Consider the following 25,114-nt stretch of genomic DNA (forward strand, 5'->3'; position numbering starts at 1 on the left):
GAGTTGATCAGGCTGTTGATTGTGGCCTGAGGAATATAGTCCCAATCCTCTAACGGCCGTGCAAAGTTACTGGATATTGGCGGGAACTGGAATACGCAGTCGTACACGTGGATCCAGAGCATCCCAAACATGCTCAATGGGTGACATGTCTGGTGAGTATGCAGGCCATGGAAGAACTGGATTACTTTCAGCTTCCAGGAATTGAGTACAGATACTTGCAACATGGTGCTGAAACATGAGGTGATCGCTGCGGATGAATGGCACGACAATAGGCCTCAGGATCTCGTCACGGTATCTGTGTGCATTCAAATTACCATCGATACAATGAAATTGTGTTCATTGTCCGTAGATTAGGCCTGCCCATACCATAACCCCACCGCCACCATGGGGCACTCTGATCATACACGTGATCTGCTGTTGTGAGGCCAGTTGGACATACTGCCAAATTCTCTAAAAACGACTTGAGGCAGCTTAGAGAAATGTACATTACATTTTCTGGCAACAGCTCTGGTGGACATTCCTGCAGTCAGCATGCCAATTGCACACTCCCTCAAAACTTGACACATCTGTGGCATTGTGTTGTGACACTAAACTGCACATTTTAGTGGACTTTTGTCTCCAGTACAAGGTGCACCTGCGTAATGATCATGCCGTTTAAATCGGCTTCTTGATATGCCACACCCGTCACATGGACGGATTATCTTGGCAAAGGAGAAATGCTCACTAACAGGGATGTAAACAAAATTTAGCACAAATTGAGTGAAGTAGGCTTTTTGTCCGTATGGAACACGTCTGGGATCTTTTATTTCAGCTCATGAAACATGGGACCAACACTTTACATGTCGCGTTTATATTTTTATTCAGTGTGCATAGTTTAGCACAGAAGATGTGGTAATTAACTACAATGACCATAATCCATTAACGCGCCCGCTTCAACTTGTGTGGTCTGTGCGGAGCAAGACATGGAGACTGGCGCCTTACTCAGACCGACAGCGTCATTGCGTTTTGCTCCACCAGACGCATATTCATTTCTAATAGAATGCTGTGTTTGGCTTGTTTGGCTTGCAGCATTGTGTTGCAGAGGTAGTTCCAGTGCGTTCTGTGTTCTGTGTCTTGCGTATGTGGGATGTATCTAATGTACGCATCAAACTGTATGTAACGACTTGACAGAAACAGTAGCAGAAGGTGAATGTTGCACTGTTGTTGCACACATCTGGTAAACATGTTGGGTTGAAAGGAAAGATGTTTTGACTGCTAGGACGTTGACGGTCTGATCGAGGCGTGGTCGAGAGGGATCGAAGGCAGTTGCTTCGCAAGCCTGAAAATACATGATTGATTGATTGTTGTTATTCAGCCTTATTTACTTTGAAGATCTACTAAAACATGTATTTTTGTCAGACAGCATAGGCAGCAGCTTTATAGAGATGAGACGACTTGGAAAGAAATAAAGTTTTAAATAAATCTAATATTTTATTAAAGTAACGTGAAAAAACAGTTATTAAGTGATAAACAGTCATGGGCAGTCACCATGGGACTTACTCATAGTTGTATTATGTGAAACAGCATTCAACTTGGAATTTCATGTCTAAATAAATAAATAAATACATTGAAACCAAAAACCGTGATTATTTTTTAACAATCGAAACGAAACGACCTCAAAAAGTTCTAATCGCTATAGCCTTACTTCATAGAGAATAGGGTGCAATTTGGGACTCTGCCTCAGACATACACAATCTTCAACTAAATCAAAGTCCTCCACAAAGACCTAATAGGAAACCTCTCCTTTAGCACTAACCTATCCTGTGTCTCGGATCACTCAGTATTCCAAACCTGAGATTGCCATGGAAATGAGCGTGGGGATTGCTTGTCCCAGACGGGAGCGGTATCCGCGGCGCCCGGCACCATGGTAATCAACACGGCGACACAGGAAAATCACCTCAGCCCCTCTCCCAGCTCTCCGTCATATAATGAGCAGTCAGTGAGGCTAGAAGTGGAGGGAGAAGAGGCTAAGACTAAAGGCTACTGAACCAGAGAGAGAGAGCACGAGAGAGAGAGCACGAGAGAGAGAGCACGAGAGAGAGAGCACGAGAGAGAGAGCACGAGAGAGAGAGCACGAGAGAGCGCACGAGAGAGCGCACGAGAGAGCGCACGAGAGAGAGAGAGAGAGAGCGCACGAGAGAGAGAGAGAGCGCACGAGAGAGCGAGAGAGAGCGCACGAGAGAGAGAGAGAGAGCGCACGAGAGAGAGAGAGAGAGAGCGCACGAGAGAGAGCGCGCACGAGAGAGAGAGCGCGCACGAGAGAGAGCGCGCACGAGAGAGAGCGCGCACGAGAGAGAGCGCGCACGAGAGAGAGCGCGCACGAGAGAGAGCGCGCACGAGAGAGCGCGCGCACGAGAGAGCGCGCGCACGAGAGAGAGAGAGAGCGCGCACGAGAGAGAGAGAGCGCACGAGAGAGAGAGAGCGCACGAGAGAGAGAGCGCGCACGAGAGAGAGAGAGCGCGCACGAGAGAGAGAGAGCGCGCACGAGAGAGAGAGCGCGCACGAGAGAGAGAGAGCGCGCACTAGAGAGAGAGAGAGCGCGCACGAGACAGAGAGAGCGCGCACGAGAGAGAGAGAGCGCGCACGAGAGAGAGAGAGCGCGCACGAGAGAGAGAGAGCGCGCACGAGAGAGAGAGCGCACGAGAGAGAGCGCGCACGAGAGAGAGCGCGCACGAGAGAGAGCGCGCACGAGAGAGAGCGCGCACGAGAGAGAGCGCGCACGAGAGAGAGCGCGCACGAGAGAGAGCGCGCACGAGAGAGAGCGCGCACGAGAGAGAGCGCGCGAGAGAGAGAGCGCGCACGAGAGAGAGAGCGCGCACGAGAGAGAGAGCGCGCACGAGAGAGAGAGCGCGCACGAGAGAGAGAGCGCGCACGAGAGAGAGAGAGCGCGCACGAGAGAGAGAGCGCGCACGAGAGAGAGAGCGCGCACGAGAGAGAGCGCGCACGAGAGAGAGCGCGCACGAGAGAGAGCGCGCACGAGAGAGAGCGCGCACGAGAGAGAGCGCGCACAAGAGAGAGCGCGCACAAGAGAGAGCGCGCACGAGAGAGAGCGCGCACAAGAGAGAGCGCGCGCAAGAGAGAGCGCGCGCAAGAGAGAGCGCGCGCAAGAGAGAGAGCGCGCACGAGAGAGAGAGCGAGAACGCACGAGAGAGAGCGAGAACGCACGAGAGAGAGCGAGAACGCACGAGAGAGAGAGCGAGAACGCACGAGAGAGAGAGAGCGCGCACGAGAGAGAGCGCGCACGAGAGAGAGCGCGCACGCACGAGAGAGCGAGAGCGCGCACGAGAGAGAGAGAGCGCGCACGAGAGAGAGAGAGCGCGCACGAGAGAGAGAGAGCGCGCACGAGAGAGAGAGAGCGCGCACGAGAGAGAGAGAGCGCGCACGAGAGAGAGAGAGCGCGCACGAGGGAGAGAGAGCGCGCACGAGAGAGAGAGAGCGCGCACGAGAGAGAGAGAGCGCGCACGAGAGAGAGAGAGCGCGCACGAGAGAGAGAGCGCGCACGAGAGAGAGAGCGCGCACGAGAGAGAGAGCGCGCACGAGAGAGAGAGCGCGCACGAGAGAGAGCGAGCGCGCACGAGAGAGAGCGAGCGCGCACGAGAGAGAGCGAGAACGCACGAGAGAGCGAGAACGCGCACGAGAGAGCGAGAGCGCGCACGAGAGAGAGAGAGCGCGCACGAGAGAGAGAGAGCGCGCACGAGAGAGAGAGAGCGCGCACGAGAGAGAGAGAGCGCGCACGAGAGAGAGAGAGCGCACACGAGAGAGAGAGAGCGCGCACGAGAGAGAGAGCGCGCACGAGAGAGAGAGAGCGCGCACGAGAGAGAGAGCGCGCACGAGAGAGAGAGCGCGCACGAGAGAGAGAGCGCGCACGAGAGAGAGAGCGCGCACGAGAGAGAGAGCGCGCACGAGAGAGAGAGCGCGCACGAGAGAGAGAGCGCGCACGAGAGAGAGAGCGCGCACGAGAGAGAGAGCGCGCACGAGAGAGAGAGCGCGCACGAGAGAGAGAGCGCGCACGAGAGAGAGCGCACGAGAGAGAGCGCACGAGAGAGAGAGAGCGCACGAGAGAGAGAGAGCGCACGAGAGAGCGAGAGCGCACGAGAGAGCGAGAGCGCACGAGAGAGCGAGAGCGCACGAGAGAGCGCACGAGAGAGCGCACGAGAGAGCGCACGAGAGAGCGCACGAGAGAGCGCACGAGAGAGCGCACGAGAGAGCGCACGAGAGAGCGCACGAGAGAGCGCACGAGAGAGCGCACGAGAGAGAGCGAGCGCACGAGAGAGAGCGAGCGAGCGCACGAGAGAGAGAGAGCGAGCGCACGAGAGAGAGAGAGCGCACGAGAGAGAGAGCGAGCGCGAGAGAGCGAGCGCGCGAGAGCGAGCGCACGAGAGAGAGAGAGCGCACGAGAGAGAGAGAGCGCATGAGAGAGAGAGAGCGCACGAGAGAGAGAGCGCACGAGAGAGAGAGCGCACGAGAGAGAGAGAGCGCACGAGAGAGAGAGAGAGCGCACGAGAGAGAGAGAGAGAGCACGAGAGAGAGAGAGAGCACGAGAGAGAGAGCACGAGAGAGAGCACGAGAGAGAGCGAGCACGAGAGAGAGAGAGCACGAGAGAGAGAGAGCGAGCACGAGAGAGAGAGAGCGAGCACGAGAGAGAGCACGAGAGAGAGAGAGCACGAGAGAGAGAGAGAGCACGAGAGAGAGAGAGAGCACGAGAGAGAGAGAGAGCACGAGAGAGAGAGAGAGCACGAGAGAGAGAGAGCACGAGAGAGAGAGAGAGCACGAGAGAGAGAGAGAGCACGAGAGAGAGAGAGCACGAGAGAGAGAGAGCACGAGAGAGAGAGAGAGCACGAGAGAGAGAGAGAGCACGAGAGAGAGAGAGAGCACGAGAGAGAGAGAGAGCACGAGAGCGAGAGAGAGCACGAGAGCGAGAGAGAGCACGAGAGAGAGAGAGAGCGCACGAGAGCGGGAGGGAGAGGGAGAGGGAGAAGGCTAAAGACTAGCTAACAGAGAGTGTAGTACTGAACTAAAGGGAGAGAGACTAATGGCTAATGGACTGGAGGGAGAGAGGGAGAAAGGAGCGAGGGGGTTAACACTAGAACGACTGTAGGCCAACGGCCACTGACGTTTGATTTTGAAAATACATTTGAGGGGGAAAAATCAGCACACAATAAAAGTTGTCCTGTTCCTTACAACTTTTCCTAAATGTTTGTATTTTACACTGCTCATTTGTCAGAATTTGAAAGACACAAACAGAAAAATACTTAGCCTTTTTTTCTGTTTGTTTCCACACCTATTACCAACTAAACCCGTCAAGACAGGATGTTGGTATCCAGCCAGGTGCTAATGTGACTCTCTCCCCACTGAATGAAACACAAATGGGTGATAACTGTGCAACTTACTTCACAATTGAATTCAAATGAGGCCTAATTAATGATAAGGAGGGTGAAGAGGTTGATTTAATTTAGAAAGACAATGGGATGAAGAGTTTGTGTTATGCCCATTTATCAGCAGCAAATCATTTGACCGCACGCCCTGGGGGTTGATACCATTCTCTTTAAAGTTGTACTTTGTCAAAATACGCTGTTGTGGGACTGTTTTATTTACTATAGCTCTATTACTAATCAAATTTCCTGTAATGGAGACTGAAACAAGCTAGTAGGCCTTTAGAATAATGTAAAACATATCCTGGACTCTGTCCAGCGAAGCAAACGATGCCAGCCCACTGAATGAATGACAAACGGATGGAATGGGCGATAATTGTGCAAGTTACTTCACAATCAAATTTAAAATGAGGCCTAACTGAGGGTGAAGAGGTTGAATTGATTTTGAGCGATAGTGTAATGATTCTGTGTACTGAGTGTGTTGTGCCTATTTATCAGCGTTGGCGGTCATGTTAATCATTGGACCGCACGCCTTGATACCATTCTCTGTTACGTTTTACTTTGTAAAAAGAAGCCGCCACAGGATTATTATTTACTGTAACTATTACTAGTCGAATGTGTTGTAAGGGAAACAGAAAACATGCTGTGTGATGCAGTCGGCCTTCGGAACAATGCAAAACAGATCCTTGCGATGCCAGTCAGCCTGCACAGCCGGCCCATGGAAACCACACCTAAACTACACCCAAACTCATTTCACACAGATTAAGAGAGTTAGACGACAGACAAGATTAAATTGACAATAATCTGATGAGTGACAATATCAGTTGTCAAACATACATTTACAGACGCAGGGAAAGGAGCATCACTTCATCATATCCTCCTTCAGAGTCACATGCAGGTAAAACATTTTCATTTCTAAATAGTATCAGAAAGAGCATATTCTGTAGTTTCTCTTACACTTACCTTTGTCAAATAACTCGCTATTCAAGAGGTGCAGCTCTATTTCCAAAATGTCACTTTTCCCAAGAATATCCCTGCTGTCCATGAATTCAGCACATGACCACTCACGCGGCAGCATTGCTCTGCCTACTACGCAAAAACCAGTAACATAACACAGTTCAAATATGCTATTCTGTCGTCCATGGATGAATGGGCAATAGAAACCAGGTATAAACTGATAATGGTGACTTCAATGAACTGGTTGATGAGGGTGATTGAATTGGATTGATCTGAATGATGAGGGTGAAGAGGATGATTGAATTTAGAACTATATTATAACTTTGATGACGAATTGTGGGCAGTCTATTTTATTATGAAAGGCTGTAAAAGGTTATATAATTTCCCCTCGGGGAGAGTCAAATTAGACACAGAGTACAACATACAGCGTGTAGTTCACAATGGCAAGCCGAACCAAACGAATGGACGCACTGACATTATTGCAAATGCTGCAGAACTAGGTGAGTTAGAGTCGGATGGAGGATCATATATTGAGCTTGAAGTCGACGTTGCTGATGAAGAGTCTTCATCCGATTCAGATGTTGACTTCGAGCCTCCGATGCCTGATTCTTCGCCACATAGAAAAACTGAGACAGTGATCCCAACTGGCACGGTGAGACAGGAGTCAGGGAGGGACGGCACGGTGAGACAGGAGTCAGGGAGGGACGGCACAGTGAGACAGGAGTCTGGGAGGGACGTCACGGCACGGTGAGACAGGGGTCTGGGAGGGACAACACAGTGAGACAGGAGTCTGGGAGGGACGACACGGCACGGTGAGACAGGAGTCTGGTAGGGACGGCACGGCGAGACAGGAGTCTGGTAGGGACGGCACGGCACTGTGAGACAGGAGTCTGGTAGGGACGGCACGGCACGGTGAGACAGGAGTCTGGTAGGGACGGCACGGCACGGCACGGTGAGACAGGAGTCAGGGAGGGACGGCACAGTGAGACAGGAGTCTGGGAGGGACGTCACGGCACGGTGAGACAGGGGTCTGGGAGGGACGACACAGTGAGACAGGAGTCTGGGAGGGACGTCACGGCGAGACAGGAGTCTGGGAGGGACGTCACGGCACGGTGAGACAGGAGTCTGGTAGGGACGGCACGGCGAGACAGGAGTCTGGTAGGGACGGCACGGCACTGTGAGACAGGAGTCTGGTAGGGACGGCACGGCACGGTGAGACAGGAGTCTGGGAGGGACAGCACGGCACGGCACGGTGAGACAGGAGTCAGGGAGGGACGGCACAGTGAGACAGGAGTCTGGGAGGGACGTCACGGCACGGTGAGACAGGGGTCTGGGAGGGACGACACAGTGAGACAGGAGTCTGGGAGGGACGTCACGGCGAGACAGGAGTCTGGTAGGGACGACACGGCACGGTGAGACAGGAGTCTGGTAGGGACGGCACGGCGAGACAGGAGTCTGGTAGGGACGGCACGGCACTGTGAGACAGGAGTCTGGTAGGGACGGCACGGCACGGTGAGACAGGAGTCTGGTAGGGACGGCACGGCACGGTGAGACAGGAGTCTGGTAGGGACGGCACAGTGAGACAGGAGTCTGGGAGGGACGGCACGGTGAGTCTGGGAGGGACGGCACGGCACAGTGAGACAGGAGTCTGGGAGGGACGGCACGGCACAGTGAGACAGGAGTCTGGTAGGGACGGCACGGCACGGTGAGACAGGAGTCTGGTAGGGACGGCACGGCACGGTGAGACAGGAGTCTGGGAGGGACGGCACGGCACGGCAGGTGAGACAGGAGTCTGGGAGGGACGGCACGGTGAGACAGAAGTCTGGTAGGGACGGCACGGCACGGTGAGACAGGAGTCTGGGAGGGACGGCACGGTGAGACACGAGTCTGGGAGGGACGGCACGGTTTGGGTTGAAAAGAGGGAGGAGTTTGTGACATGCAGATGTTGCAGCACATCAGAGATGGTACTGTTGCTCATGTGCATAGAAAAGGAAACAGTAGGTGGGACATGTCTATGGCTGAACTCTAAACATTTATTGAACTCTTGTATGTCCGCAGGGAGAACGGCGGAAAGAGCATGGGGTGGACTTCTACAAACTGAAACTGGACTTAATTACTATAACTATCACTAATCAAATCTACAAATTAAGTTGATCAAATGGATTACACTGTAGTGTTTTTATTGTAAGGGAAACAAAAACAGGCTATAGGCCTACATTTACAATAGTTTATGCTCTATTTATCAATCTGGTTTGTGCACCTTGCAGGTTAATATGCATCTGATGCATATGCTAAAGAGGATGCCCGGCAACGTTCTGTAGCGGGTACTGATAGGCTGAAAGGCCAGGCGGTTCTACCAATACAAACTTTGCCAGTAATCTAGATTAGGATCCATCTTCCCCTTGTGCCCTAAACAATAGCCTACACTAGTTAGTTCCCTGATGGCACAAGTCGGTCAGAACTTGGTCCTCAGATGGGACTTCCTGTTGATGCCAAATAAGGAGTTTCCTCTTGGGTCCCCACATTGATCTCCTGCTCAGTCACACTAGTTAGTCCCCTGATGGCACTAGTCGGTCGGAACTTGGTCCTCAGATGGGACTTCCTGTTGATGCCAAATAAGGAGTTTCCTCTTGGGTCCCCGCATTGATCTCCTGCTCTGTCTGTCCGTGTGCGTGTCGACAGGTAGCCTAGCGGATAAGAGCGTTGGACCAGTAATCGAAAAGATGCTGCTTCGAAACCCTGAGCCGACTAGGTGAAAAATGCATCAATTTGCCCTTGAGCAAGTCACCTTAACCCTGAAACGCTCTGGATAAGAGCGTCTGCTAAATGAACAAAATGTAAAACAATGTACAGCATGTGGTGTGTGTGGTCTAATGATGACTCCTGACAGCCCCAGTGTGTGTAGTGTAGATCAATAGAGGCCTGGCTGTGTTGATGGTGATGTGTTGACCGGGCCGCCGGCCCCCCATGATGCTTCATGACCCCCTCAGTGGAGTACAAGGAGGAAGGGGGAAATAGACTGAGTGGAACGAATGGCTTACCCCATCTCCCTGGGTATATCCTGACACACACACACACACACACTAAAGAAAGCTCACACACACAGTGCCCAGAGAGGACGCTGAGGAGCTGCACTGAACCAACAAGACATCGCTCATGTGAAAGAGCAGCGTGTCAGAGCATCAAAGAGACACCATTTCTCTTTCCCATTCAGACCTGCTAAACCCCACAAGAGCTCACCCACTGCCCCCATTCATCTGGCCTAACACACATGCACAGTCAGTACTGACAACACACACTCACTCACTCTGCTAAATGCATTAGAACGGAGGAAAAGGAAGACTACATGGTTCTGCCATAACCTTGACTCCGAGAGACGGGGGGCACTGGGGGGGGGGCACTGGTGAGCAGCGACATGTGAAGACATGTTTTCTCAGGGTTCCTGCTTGAGGTAAACAATTGATTGTCAATATTTCCATAAAACCTACCCTACCAGTATGATTTACTAACACATTTCCAAAGCTTGTTTGGCTAGGGGAGAGACCTGTGAAGGACAAACGATACAACCTACAACATCCCATTACCGTTTAGATGAACGGCTGGTGGCCCTGTGGAGTAAAAGCACTGAGTACTGGGTGTTCCTGCCAACAGTGATTGGCAACATCGTGAAGCACCAAAGAGGAAACATTTAGCATCCCGGACGGGACAACCTGTGTACCAGAAAAGTAGAGGTCAATTGGTTTTCCTCTTTGTTCAAGGGGACACAGAGGTAAGGGAGGAATTAATGGATATCCTGGTCAAAGTATAACATCTGTTACCGGTCATACCAGCTACAGCATAGATATTTTCCATTTTTATTCATTTGAATCGACTTGTTACTATTGTTTTCCTAAAGGTAGAGTGTGCCCGTGTCACTGCTGAGTTCCCAAGTCTCTCAGGTGACTAAGTCACGTGAAATAACGACACATAAGCCAAGTGACTAGGCATGATGAGAACAGCCCTGCCCTACTTAGAGACCCCTAAAGAGACCCAGCAGGGGGCTAGACGAGCACCGCACCCCTCCAGGGGGTCTGGGGGAGACCGTATCAATAGGGTGCGGGATTGGAATCCACGCTCAAAGCTCATTGGGTTCCCATATCATTCCCAAGCAGTGGGAAAACAGAGTTGTGGGGAGATGAAAAGAAAAGCTGTGTTTCCTGAAAAGAAAGGATCATCCCTGATCAGGAGGCAGCTTGGCTGTTGTAGGAGTGAAGTCAAAAGATGGGAAATAAACAACAAACATTACATTGCATCTGAGTGAAGTAGAGTGTATTAGTCACGATAACTGACATGGTTTAGAATCGTGACTCAATCTCTTATCTAAGATCCTTTTGCAATAAGTGTGTATGTAGGAGTGTGTGTGTGTGTAGGAGGGAGAGGAGAAGTAAATAATTATTAGTTGGTTTAAGTTCTTTGCAGTGACTTAGTCTTATGTAATGGGGGTCGGCTGTTGATATGTAACATTTTGGCCCTCTGAGCAGAAAGTCTATGTGTGTGTGTGTGTGTGTGTGTGTGTGTGTGTGTGTCTCCATTATGGCCGGTTAACACTGAACACACGGAGAGTCATGGCCATGTGCTGACTGAGTCACAAACTCAGCTGGGAGGTAAATGTCACCATGTCCTGGGGCCCAGCGCTGAAACACACACTGACACAGCTCAGCCTTCGGGAAGCTAACGCTTCAGCAACACTCCTTATTAGAGTTGTCTAAAACCCCGGTCCTGGAGAACCACACAGGGTGTGTTCAGGGTTCTGAACCTGGGGCCTGTTCAGGGGGATGCAACGTTACAGCGTTCAGATATCACTTTTGTTTGTTTTTTGAGTGACCAGTAACCATTTTAGAGACTGCCACCAAAATCAGCCATGTTTAAAGTTCCAGAGGTAAATGAGAAGGTCCTTTAAACGAGTGTTGTGACGAGGTGTGAACTCTATGGACCCAACAGAACAGGCCCGTCAGAAGACAGAGCAACCGGTCTAAAACAATCTGTCTCTCTGAAAGGGCTGTTTTTGCCATTGCAGCATATTGGCAACCACACATGGTATGGTGTTGGGTGATTCTTAAGAGAGGAACGGCTACAGGCCATGATGAATTAGAGCTTATGTTGCTCTGCACTGGACTCCAGTACCTTTTGGGGGTGAAGTCCGATTTTGAACTAGTTCACCACTTAAAACATCTGCAAAGCTCTGAAATACCACTCGCATTGATTTCTTTTTGGTCTGCATCTGGGTCAGATGCACGTCGTCACTTAAAAAATACACAGTCGGAAGGGAAGCCTTTCCCAGCACGGACTGATTACACTGGGTCGGATGGTGTCCAACTCTGAACGAGGTGATACTGAACGAGTACACTACGGAATACACTACACATTCACTTGAGACGAGGACTCCAAAAACATGCTCAAACTCAAAAAGCTCTCAAACGCGACCTGCATTTTGATTTCTTCAGGGTCTGCATCTGGGTCAAGTCGGAATGCCGACAGAGCTACCTTCCTAGTGTTTTAGAGGGGAGCGTTTTCCCAGCACGACCTCAATCTCCGACACAAACCTACGATAAGACTGACGCTCGTATGAGCCTCCTGACGTGCCTTTAGATGTGTTCTCGCCGCAGCCCTTGCTCCAGTCCAGTGAGACATGTAAGGAGGGAGAGGTGTCAAAGCTGTCAAAACCGGCCCATGATGTACTGATATGGCGAATAAAAGGGGAGAGAGAGCGAGAGAGAGAGAGAGAGGAGAGAGTGCGAGAGAAGCAAAGTAAGAGAGATCTCTCTGATTGTTAGTTGAAAGGCTCTCTCTCTGGTTATTTCTCAACCAGCTTTTAACCTCCACAGGGGCATCTCCACACGTCAGAGAGAGCGAGCGAGAGGAAGAGGAGAAAAGAGAGAGAGCTACAGAGAAGGTGGGAAGAGAGCGAGAGAGTTAGACATGATGCCAAAGGGAGAGAGAGAGAGCCATACAGTGAGCAAGAGAGAAGGAAGGGAGTACCTTATCCACCTGACGAGAGAGAGACACTTCTTGTATCCTCTCCTTCAAAACAGGGGATTGTTTGAAAAAGGAACGGGCTGCGGTTCGCCTGAGGTGCCTGAGTTATGGGGCACAGGAGAGGCAACTCTGGAGTTTGGAGCCAATCCTAAATACACTTCCAGTGTTGGAGAGGTGTAGACTAGGCAGAGAGAGGAGTGAAACATGACTATCTGGCGAGGGGCAGAGAGAGGAGTGAAACGTGACTATCAGCATCACACTGGGAAAAGAGTTCTACTAGATGAACTGTGAGCCCCTGACACACACACACACACACACACACACACACACACACGCTCAGTGAGTCTGCACCATGACACCCTCAGCCTCTACTAGCCCTTAGCCAAACACACTAATTAACCTCTAGAGGAGGACTAGATTGTGTGTGTGTGTCCATTCTGGCCTGGTTAACACTGAGCACACCGAGGGAATCATGGCCATGTGCTGACTGAGTCACACAATTAGCTGCAGGGAAAGTCATGCTCGCGTTTACACGCCAGCATGTGTGTTTGGAGGGAAAGCGAGAACGTGCGCCTGAGTCAGACAAAGACTCGCCAAATCTGAAGTAGTGAAAAGTTTGTCTCTCCGGCTCTTGTTTAACTGTTATGCCAGCGTGTGAACGTCCTCGCTCTGTGTAGTTGGGATAGAGAAAGAGCTCCAGGTGATGCAAGTTGCCTTCGATGTTCTCAAAACGAGTGGAATTGCATTTTATCTGGCACATTTGTATCACTCACAACAAGAACATACTCAAATCCATCCATAACATTTAAAAAAAAAACACAGATCTTTACAAAAGAAAAAGTAAGGGCTTTAAAAAAATCCAAACTACACTACTCGCTGAAAGAACAAAAGAAGAATAGCAATATAAAGTAAAGGAAGCAGAAATGAAAGCGGGAGAGTTGCCACAGCAGTACTTACTTCTCAATGAGGTCCAACGTCACTCCTGGTACCAGCTTGGCACTTTTCTGCATGCAAAACCTGGAGGCAGAAACAGAGGTCCAGTCCAATCAGGGCAGCAAGAAAGCAAACAAAAGTGCTATATAAAAAAAAAAATGCTTCAGGTCTTAATTCATCTGTAAAACGCTGAACGTTTGCATGGAAGCATTGCCATGTCAACCACAAACGTTTTTTGTTTTCACAGTGAAAATAAGTTTGATATCACAGAAACAACAAGTAACTTTCAATTGCATAGCATAAGGTCTTTGAACTAGAGGTTTAGGTGAGGGTCAGGTCACAAAGGGATACACGCAGGGTATATCCAGGTCTATTTAGACTAGAGGTCGACCGATTAATCGGAATGGCCGATTAATTAGGGCCGATTTCAAATTTTCATAACAATCGGAAATCAGTATTTTTGGACAATCTTTATTTAACTAGGCAAGTCAGTTAAGAACACATTCTTATTTTCAATGACGGCCTAGGAACGGTGGGTTAACTGCCTCGTTCGGGGGCAGAACGACAGATTTTCACCTTGTCAGCTCGGGGGATTCAATCTTGCAACCTTACAGTTAACTAGTCCAACGCTCTAACCACCTGATTACATTGCACTCCACGAGGAGCCTGCCTGTTACGCGAATGCAGCAGGCCAAGGTACGTTGCTAGCTAGCATTAAACTTATCTTATAAATAACAATCAATCATAATCACTAGTTAACTACACATGGTTGATATTACTAGTTTATCTAGCGTGTTGCATATAATCGATGCGGTGCAAATTCGTGAAAAAGGACTGTCGTTGCTCCAATGTGTACCTAACCATAAACATCAATGCCCTTCTTAAAATCAATACACAGTAGTATATATTTTTAAACCTGCATATTTAGCTAAAATAAATCCAGGTTAGCAGGTAATATTAACCAGGTGAAATTGTGTCACTTCTCTTGCGTTCATTGCACGCAGAGTCAGTGTATATGCAACAGTTTGGGCCGCCTAATTTACCAGAATTTTACGTAATTATGACATAACATTGAAGGTTGTGCAATGTAACAGGAATATTTAGACTTAGGGATGCCACCCGTTAGATAAAATACAGAACGGTTCCGTATTTCACTGAAATAATAAACGTCTTGTTTTCAAGATGATACTTTCCGGATTCAACCATATTAATGACCTAAGGCTCGTATTTCTGTGTCTTATTATGTTATAATTAAGTCTATGATTTGATAGAGCAGTCTGACTGAGCGGTGGAAGGCACCAGTGTAACAGTATAGCTTTAGACCGTCCCCTCGCCCATACCCGGGTGTGAACCAGGGACCCTCTGCACACATCAACAACAGTCACCCCTCGAAGCATCGTTACCCATCGCTCCACAAAAGCCGCGAGTGACGTGACCGATTGAGCAAGTGACGTCACCGATTGAAACATCCGTTACACCAGCAGGCTCGTAAGCATTCATTCAAACAGCACTTTCGTGCGTTTTGCCAGTAGCCCATCGCTGTGCTTCAAGCATTGTGCTGTTTATGACTTCAAGCCTATCAACTCCTGGGATTTGGCAGGTGTAACCTATGTGAAATGGCTAGCTAGTTAGCGGGGTGCGCTAACAGCGTTTCAAACATCACTCGCTCTGAGACTTGGAGTGGTTGTTCCCCTTGCTCTGCATGGGTAACGCTGCTTCGATGGTGGCTGTTGTCGATGTGTTCCTGGTTCGAGCCCAGGTAGGAGCGAGGAGAGGGACAGAAGCTATACTGTTACACTGGCAATACTAAAGTGCCTAAAAGAACATCCAATAGTCAAAGGTTAACGAAATACAAATGGTATAGAGGGAAATAGTCCTATAATTCCTATAATAACTACAACCGAAAACTTCTTACCTGGGAATATTGAAGACTCATGTTAAAAGGAACAACCAGCTTTCATACATTCTCATGTTCTGAGCAAGGAATTTAAACGGTAGCTTTCTTACATGGCACATACTGCACTTTTACTTTCTTCTCCAACACTTTGTCTTTGCATTATTTAAACCAAATTGAACAGGTTTCATTATTTATTTGAGGCTAAATTGATTTTATTGATGTATTATATTAAGTTAAAATAAGTGTTCATTCAGTATTGTTGTAATTGTCATTATTACAAAAAAAAAAAATCATAATCGGTCGACCTCTAATTTAGACCGCACTGTGACTCCCACAGTGAAGAGGGTATCATCGTGCTTGGACCGGCCCGGTTGGTAGCAGGTCCAGTGCGTTCACAGCAGGGTGATGTTTAAAAGGTAGAGGAGAGGCACTATATAGCACTGCTGAGGCAGCAAATATAGCAGCTGGGTTGGGATCGCAGATGGGGCTTAGTCACTATTATCAAGGGGAACTCAGGTGTGTGTCTGAGGTCGGGATTGTGTGTGTGTGTGTGTGCGCGTGTGTGTGTTGTGTGAGTGTGTGTTGTGTGAGTGTGTGTTGTGTGAGTGTGTGTTGTGTGAGTGTGCACTCATGCGCGCGCGTTACACAAATCCAACGTTTGAATTATGCAGAAACCTCGCCACCAGCTGTCCAGCCTACGTGTTCTCATCTGGACATTCAAGCACGTACACAGACCAGGGTCAAACTAACACCGTGTAACAGCTCCCCACAACAAACCTCAGGTGGCCATTACATTCAGATGGTGAGCTCGCTACACAGGTCTCCCACTGTGTGTGTTGTGGTAATGAACTTTTAGGACAGAGGTCAAAGTGGCACACGAGAGTCTCCTCAAATAGGACATGGAACATGAATAGAGACAAGGCCATATAGACAGAATGAGAGACAGAGATGGAGAGAGAGAAGGGACTTCTCGCCTGAAGTGTTCCCAAAGCACACATGAGGAGATGAGACTTTGATCCACAGCCATAACAAACAGAGGAGAGATGGAGAAGGGTGTCAGAGGACATACTGTACTATAGAGAAGTGTGGAGTGGAGATAACTTGTGGAGTGGTACTGGGGGTCCGTGTGAGTTTGTCTGTGCGTACGTGCTTGGGAGAGAGAGAGAGAGCACGAGAGAGAGAACGAGAGAGCGAGGAAGAGTGTGTGTGGGGTCCTGTGCGCGACGGCTACCTCTCGGTGGGATCCCAAACTAGGTCGTAGAGGGAGGAGCGGAGCGTCTCGGTTGGTCCCCTCGGAGCCGACTGTCTGCTACAGCTCATTACATCCCCCAATCAGCTCTCCCCAGACTCCCTCTGTCTCCATCTTTCCCTCGATGCGGCTCTACTTCCATTCCCTTCTCCGTCCTTCGGTCTCTCGCTCCATCACATTCTCCTTCTGAATGTGTTCATGTCTCCCAACCCCAAATCCCTCAGTCTGTCCTCCACTCCCCCTCTCCATTTTACACGTCTCCAAGTCGTTATCGTCTACTAAGTTTCCAATTCTCTATATGCCTCTATTTTTTCGTCTCTCCTTCACCATCTGCTTCCCTCCTCCTGTCTTCTAATTCTTTCCCTCTTCTGGCTTCCCGCTCCATCCTTTCCCTCTTCTGGCTTCCCGCTCCATCCTTTCCCTCTTCTGGCTTCCCGCTCCATCCATTCCCTCTTCTGGCTTCCCGCTCCATCCATTCCCTCTTCTGGCTTCCCGCTCCATCCTTTCCCTCTTCTGGCTTCCAGCGCCATCCTTTGCCTCCTCTGGCTTCCCGCGCCATCCTTTCCCTCCTCTGGCTTCCCGCGCCATCCTTTCCCTCCTCTGGCTTCCCGCGCCATCCTTTCCCTCCTCTGGCTTCCCGCGCCATCCTTTCCCTCCTCTGGCTTCTCGCGCCATCCTTTCCCTCCTCTGGCTTCCCGCGCCATCCTTTCCCTCTTCTGGCTTCCCGCGCCATCCTTTCCCTCTTCTGGCTTCCCGCGCCATCCTTTCCCTCTTCTGGCTTCCCGCGCCATCCTTTCCCTCTTCTGGCTTCCCGCGCCATCCTTTCCCTCTTCTGGCTTCCCGCACCATCCTTTCCCTCTTCTGGCTTCCCGCACCATCCTTTCCCTCTTCTGGCTTCCCGCACCATCCTTTCCCTCTTCTGGCTTCCCGCGCCATCCTTTCCCTCTTCTGGCTTCCCGCGCCATCCTTTCCCTTGCTCCCCCTCATGATACACTAACTTATGTTAGTGATGATACTAATGTATCATTGAATCACAGCCTACTTCACCAAATGGGTGATGATTTAACAAACGCATTCACGAAAAAAGCACCAATGCACCTAACCATAAACATCAATGCCTTTCTTAAAATCAATACACAGAAGTATATTTTTTTTAAACCTGCATATTTAGTTAAAATAAATTAATGTTAGCAGGCAATATTAACTAAGTAAATTGTGTCACTTCTCGTGCGTTCAGTAAAAATACGGATTAAAATGTATTTATTTTTAAATAAAAAAATACGGAACGGTTCCGTATTTCACTGAAAGAATAAACGTTTTGTTTTCGAAATTACAGTTTACGGATTTGACCATATTAATGACCTAAGGCTTGTATTCCTGTGTGTTTATTATATTATTATTCAGTCTATGATTTGATATAGCAGTCTGACTGAGCGATGGTAGGCAGCTGCAGGATCGTAAGCAGTCATTTAAACAGCACTTTCCTGCGTTTGCCAGCAGCTCTTCGCAATGCTTGAAGCACAGCGCAGTCAACTCCCGAGATTAGGCTGGCAATACTAAAGTGCCTATAAGAACATCCAATCGTCGAAGGTAAATGAAATACAAATGGTATAGAGAGAAATAGTCCTATAATTCCTATAATAACTACACCCTAAAACTTCTTAAGTGGGAATATTGAAGACTCATGTTAAAAGGAACCACCAGCTTTCATATGTTCTCATGTTCTGAGCAAGGAACTTAGATGTTAGCTTTTTTACATGGCACATACTGCACTTTTACTTTCTTCTCCAACATTGTTGTTGCATCATTTAAACCACATTGAACATGTTATTATTTATTTATGTATTATATTAAGTTAAAATAAAGTGTTCATTGTTCATTCAGTATTGTCATAATTGTCATTATTACAAATATATAAAAATTGGCCGATTAATCGGTATCTGCATTTTTTGGTCCTCCAATAATCGGTATCGGCGTTGAAAAATCATAATCGGTCGATCTCTAATGAGATCTACACTATTAGAGGCTAAATGGTTATTCATACAGAGAAACACAGTTCCAGTAGGTTCAGGGCTTACGTCTCAAGGATGTTCAAGGCATAACCTATCTTTATTAATTTCTATGGTTCAAGGGCAGAGCCGTATATGTATCATGTATATTATTGGATCTGGTTCAAGGCCCTCGGGTTGGAAGAAAATATATTTTATTTCAAAAGGTCTAGGCATTGCTATAGAATTTTGAAAATGCAGAGATGCATTCAGAACGGCAATGTGTTTTCGCACAGGGCCGTGAAGGTAGTCTGAGGTAGTTAAAGTGTTCTGAAGCATTATGAGGTTTTATGAGGAAAAACTCTACTTCCTGCACCCATTACATTCCCGTTTAGGTCTGTTGAAACAAAGCTGAATGTACAGTACTACCGCAGGGTCATAGAACATGAGGTTAAGCAAGTTTTCAATGCTTTGCTTCCCCATTGTGATGTCACCACAGACAAGGACAAAGAGGAAAGAGTACAGTCCCATTAACTTTTCCCATATTGAGTCCACGCTCCAGAGATTGTACAGGAAGTGTGTGTGTGTTCCACCCTCCTCAATTGTTTCCTCCTTCCCCCTATAGGCTAAGGAGATGTGAGGACCGAGAATGAGTTTTGTTAGTTTTAAACGAGTGCAAAACATTGGTGTGTGTCAACAGATATCTAGGCAAATGAAAGGAATGTAAGACCAGATAATGCAGCTCCATGCTGACGCATTTTCATTCAGAATTGATCAGTGCATTGCCTTTTGAACGTGTAACGTCATGCAAAGCATCATAGATAATGACAAGAAGATACTTGAGGATGCTGGAAAGGCTGTCCAAGTTTTCAAGAGGGAAGCTAAGGTCTCACGTGCACACACACAAGCATGCACATGTGTGTGCTTTCTTTTTCTGTTATGTGTGTGTGACTGAATTTGTCGGTGTGTGCTTGCGTGAGTGTGAGACCTAGGCTTCCTTAGCTAACACACACAATGCCCAGGTGGTGGAGTTGGCATGAGGAGAGTTCCAGAATATTCAGGCAATCACCTGTCAAGGTGTTGGCAGCAGAACTGGAGTCTTGTTTAAAGATTCAGCAGGATGATGGTGCTTCTCAGCTCCTCACAGTCACACGGGCTCATGACTGGCTCCTAACCATCCGATAAGCATGCTGAGTCCCTCAAAAATCACTATCCGCATTTCCTTTCCTTATTTAACCCTCCTTCTCCCCTTTATTCCAACCTCCTCAGATCTTTCTCACCCTTCTTTCTTTTCCCCTCATTTCTCCATTCCTTCCTCCTTTCCTCCCTCATACCTTTCCCTTTCTTTTCATCCCCTCTTGTTCCATCCTTTCCTGTCTTCTCACCATCTCTGCTCTTCTCCTTTCCCCCTCCATTGCCGTAGCCACCCTCTCTCTCAACATTGGGGAAAGCCCTTGAAGATAGTGCTCTATCAGTAATGATTTTCTGCTCTGGTGAGCAAGGAACCCCTCTTTCTGACTCTCACTCTTCCTATATTTGTTTTTTCCTCTCTCATTCCACCTCCCTCTCTTTTTCTCTTCCCTCTGTGCTTTAAAAAAAAATAATAATAATTGCAGGTTTGGAAGCCGAGGTAAGCCATCACGTCTTAGTGAGCCTTTTCGTCTGTTTTTCTCACTGCAGTACTGAATGCACTTAGCTAAGGAGAGAAGCACATGTCTCTTTCAGCATGGAAGGGAGAGAGATAGATCTACAGAAATAGAGAGGCAGATTTCACTGCAGTCTCGAGACAGGGCTGATAATGGATATTTCTGGTATTGGAAATCATTCTTTGTTATGACCCATCCAATAGCTTTACTCTAAGACTATCAAATCCTTAAGCAATTTGGTACTTGGCTATATAAATATTATCTACCGTTATTATTTCATCACTGATCTTGATTTCTACCAGATAAGTTGAGTAGTCAAACGAGCCAATTGGGAACAAAGGATTAGGTGGCCATGATAATATTAGATGTTGGGGTTGAAATTTAACCAAGACACAATACAAATACCAAGAGAGATGTATAATGAAAGGGAAATGGAAAACCTACCACCGAGACCTCAGTTTAAATGTCTCAACCAAAGAATGAAAATTGCAAAGAAATAGGCATATATAATTCACAACGAATGTCGTCCTTCCCCAATGGTATTATTGTACGCCAACGCATCGCACTCACTATAATGGATCATTTGAGCATGAAAAGATAATTGACAAAGAGGAAACGTCTACTCCAGTCTCACTTTCTCAGAAACTGTGATTTGACTTACCCATTAGCTATACTACACCATTGATAGAAAAAAAATATGTGTGAGACTTTGCACGTTATGTGTGTGCGTTACTCTTTTTGTACTAGAATTGTCACTGTCTGAACCCCGAACAGTGCCAAACACTAAGAGACATTCACATAAAAACAACACACCCAAATATCCATTCAAACTACAACACTACTACTTTAGCAGGAGAAGGGTAAGCTGGGTATTGTAGTTCACACAGAATAAGAGATCAAATAATGCAGTGGTCTTTCAGTACCGAACTCTTCCTGATTGGTAAGCCCTTTCCCGTATTTGGGTATAAAAGAAATGGCAGATTTTGTAATTGGTAAGCGCCTAAATTGGAATGCAGTGGCAGTACTGTAACATGCTATTCAAGACGTCAGAGCTCAGGTTCTCCGCTTCACAACACTGTATGGTATTCGAATGACAGCTGTTAGGAACTATACAGCAATTGCACCGCCGCATAGAAAATTCACCAAACAATGAATTTAGCACTATTGGTTTTATTGTTTGAGAAAAATAACACTGCATCAGCCATGGCAAAATGCATAGAATTGCAGGAAATTTGCTTGGGAGAGAGGTGCAATATGTAGTTTTGGGCGACCCGACCAAATGTACAAAGAAATGTGCTATAGATCTGTCATTCTCATTGAAAGCAAGTCTATGCATTCTCCCTAACTGTCTAGCTTTTATTTTGGTAATTGTTAGATCTCAAATATATTATTTTAAAATATATAGGTTCATTATCCTTTCTACACACTTTATATTTGGGTTTTAGTCATTACATTTTACACTGAAAGCCTTCTTCCACCCAGAAAATGTATTTTATATATGGGTCAAAGACGAGACGTGTAAATTTGGTGTCCGAAGGCCCTTCATTTAACATAAAAAGATGTATAAATATAAAATAAACCCACTCAACTCTTACCCTTCTTTTGACCCAGAAATATTTGTGTTGCAAACTACTAAATTAAGGGAGTTATTGAGCTCTAAAGTGTCAAAATGTCCTTCAGTGTAACTGTCCGGGTTAAAATTCTAATGACAAGGCTTTGAAAAATGTAGAAATTCATCCTAAAAATATAAATGAACACCCATGGCATAATTGTGTTAGTGTTTGCAACAATATATAGAATAATGGGCGACATACTGTATCTAAAAAATATTTAAAAACTTGAATAACTTTTGCGCTTCAATGTCATTCAGTATAACAAAGGTAAAAAGCCATTTTAAAGCATATCACATGATGCGAATCATGTGACTGACATCACAAAGACGACCCATTGAAGACCCTCTGTAGGATAAGGGTATAGCTAAAGGCTATAAGAACTGGTCGTCTAGTGTGTTCAGTACAGAGAGTAAAAAGAGCAGATTTCTGGGCGCGGAAGAATAGATTCAAGGCATAATGTACAGACAAGGGTATGGTAGGATGTGAGTACAGTGGAGGTAAACCTAGGCATTGAGTGACAATGAGAGGTTTTGCATCTAGAGGCACCATTTAAGCCAGGTGAGGTCACCGCATGTGTGGGGAGTGGAACAAAAGGGCTAGCTAAGGCATATTGAGCAGGGCTGGAGGCTCTACGGTGAAATAAGACATGGCATATTGACAGGCATGTGTAGCCGAGTGATCATAGGGTCCAGTGAGTAGCTAGGCGAGCTGGAGACAAGGCGATTCAGACAGCTAGCGGGTCGGGGCTAGCAGGCTAGCAGATGGGCCTCCGGGGGACGTCACAACGATAGAGCCTGTTGACCAGTCATGATGGATCGGCGGAGCTCCGTGTCGGCAGTTAAAGGGTCCAGGCCAATCGGCAAAATAGGTATTGTAGCTCAAGAATCGGCTGATGGACCTCTTCGGGTAGCCGGGAGACGGGCCTAGCTCCAGGCTAACTGGTGCTTGCTTCGGGACAGAGACGTTAGCCAGGAGTAGCCACTCGGATAGCAGCTAGCTAGCTGCAATGATCCGGTGTAAAGGTTCAGAGCTTGCTGAAGGAATCCGGAGATGTGGTAGATAAAAAGCAGTCCGATATGCTCCGGGTTGATATCGCCCTGTGCAGACTGGCAGGAACTGACCGGGCTGAGGCTGGCTGATGTCCGAGTTAACTGTAATGACCGCTAGCAGTGGCTAACTGACTACTAGCTAGTAAGCTGGCTAGCTTCTGATGGGGGTTCTGGTTCCAAAGTGAAAAAATAACAGATCCATACCACATTGGCTGAGGCAGACTGCAGGAGAGTATGTTCAGTCCGTAGTTGGAAATTGAGATTTAAAATATATACGAAATATATACACGGGACAAGAAAACTGACGTCTGACTGCTACGCCATCTTGGATTATGTATCAATGTGATGAGGTGAGTAAATCTCTGAAGTATTTTATGGTTTCACCTTTTCACCTTTGTAACAAAAACACATGTCCTTCAGTACAACACAGAAAACATAATTTTAATGTTATTTTTATAAAAGCTATATTAAATATGAAAAGGATAACCTTTATAGGTCAAGGTAATTATACTTTATATAGGTGGCCAAGGAACTGCCTGTTAAATATGTTTATGTATGAAATCCGTCCTTCAGTATCAGCACAACAAAAGTTTCATGATACACCACTATGTTATCCGTTATGCTGAAGGACAGTAGCTTTGTTATCCCATGTTTTCACTAGTTTACAACATTTAATCATGCAATTCATATTTACTTGTATGAATACTGAGTATTATCATTTTAAACTATTTTATAGTATTTTAAGGTATTTCAAGGCACATTTTCTTTATACTGTAGATGCAGTTGTCTAATAATAAAGATTGTTTTCATGGTTTCATGCTACTGTCAGCAACAGAATAGGATATAATAGGATATAAAGCTGGGTGGATAACACTTAACCTTAAAATGTACTATTACACTGTAGTTAATGTTTTATTGCACTGCAGTTAAGGTATAACTTTTGGATTATATTAGTTAATATAATATTATACACAATTATGGATTAAAAATTGATTATTAATTATATTAGTTAATAGCTGGGGCACTTGATGAAAAATCGAGACCGAACACGTTTGAATTTAAGTAGTTTGATGGGCATTTTATGTAGCTATTTTGTGTAGGTATCTTGAAACTGCATTTGTGTACCTATATTGAATAGAAATTTACCCGTTACAGTGTAACAATGCATAATTACAACATTAACTATCATGTAATAATCGTGTAATAATGCCACTTAATGCAACGGAAAGTGTTTGCCGCAAGCTCAAATTATAGTAAAGTGATTACTCCCTGTTCACTTGTGACTGCACAGCCAGGCACGACTCCAACACCATCATTACATTTGCCGATGACACAACAGTGGTAGGCCTGATCACCGACAACCACGAGACAGCCTATAGGGAGGTCTTCAGAGACCTGGCCGTGTGGTGCCAGAACAACCTCTCCCTCAATATGATCAAGACAAAAAGAGACGATTGTGGACTACAGGAAAAGGAGGACCGAGCACGCTCCCATTCTCGTCGACGGAGCTGCAGTGGAGCAGTTTGAGAGAATCAAGTTCCTTGGTGTTCACATCAACAACAAACTAACATGGTCCAAGCACACCAACTGCTAGGCCTCCGACCGCAAGGCACTACAGAGGGTAGTGCGTACAACCCAGTGCATCACTGGGGCCAAGCTTCCTGCTATCCAGGACTTCTATACCAGGCGGTGTCAGAGGAAGGCCCTAAAAATGGTCAAAGACTCCAGCCACCCTAGTCATAGACTGTTCTCTCTGCTACAGCACGGCAAGCGGTCCAAGAGGTTTCTAAACAGCTTCTAACCCCAAGCCATAAGACTCCTGAACACCGAGTCAAACGGCTACCCAGACTATTTGCATTGACAACGGAGGGGAGGGGGCATCTATGCAAAGTCACTTTAATTAACTGTACACACTACCTCAACTAACCAGTGCCCCCGCACATTGACTCTGTACCGGCATATATATTGTTATTTTTTACTGTTGCTCTTTAATTACTTGTTACATTTCTCTTATTCTTATCAGTTTTTTTAACTGCATTGTTGGTTAGGGGCTCGTAATTAAGCTTTTCACTGTATTCGGCATCTGTGAATAATACAATTTGATTTGAATTGATTTGAAATAGTAACAAAACATGTTAGAGAGAAAGGGAGAGGGAGTTGATTTAACTTTTCAACTTTGATTAAGTGTCATTGTATAGCCTACTATTAATAGACTACTAATAACATTTAATGGATGCGGATCCTATTCTGTGCCAGTGTCAAAACTATTACATTTTCGTTTTTTAGCTATCAGAGAAGAAGCATGTCACTCCTGATCATCCACCGATCCATACGATGACACAATCTGATGCTGAAA

General features: G+C 46.9%; 1 protein-coding gene across 4 annotated transcripts in view; it reads right to left on the reverse strand.

Annotated features, from left to right (window-relative positions):
- LOC110485936 (regulatory-associated protein of mTOR) overlaps positions 1 to 25,114 on the reverse strand; it is a 212,740-nt gene that overhangs the window by 92,783 nt on the left and 94,843 nt on the right. For all 4 annotated transcript variants that reach the window (XM_036940605.2, XM_036940602.2, XM_036940601.2 and 1 more), the window contains exon 8: positions 13,341 to 13,400. In XM_036940605.2, the coding sequence (XP_036796500.1) occupies positions 13,341 to 13,400 (60 nt within the window). The remainder of the gene's footprint in view (positions 1 to 13,340; positions 13,401 to 25,114) is intronic.

Source organism: Oncorhynchus mykiss, chromosome 13 (genome assembly GCF_057628025.1).
Source record: "Oncorhynchus mykiss isolate SJ-2025 chromosome 13, ASM5762802v1, whole genome shotgun sequence".
In the NCBI taxonomy this organism is placed as follows: Eukaryota; Metazoa; Chordata; class Actinopteri; order Salmoniformes; family Salmonidae; genus Oncorhynchus; species Oncorhynchus mykiss.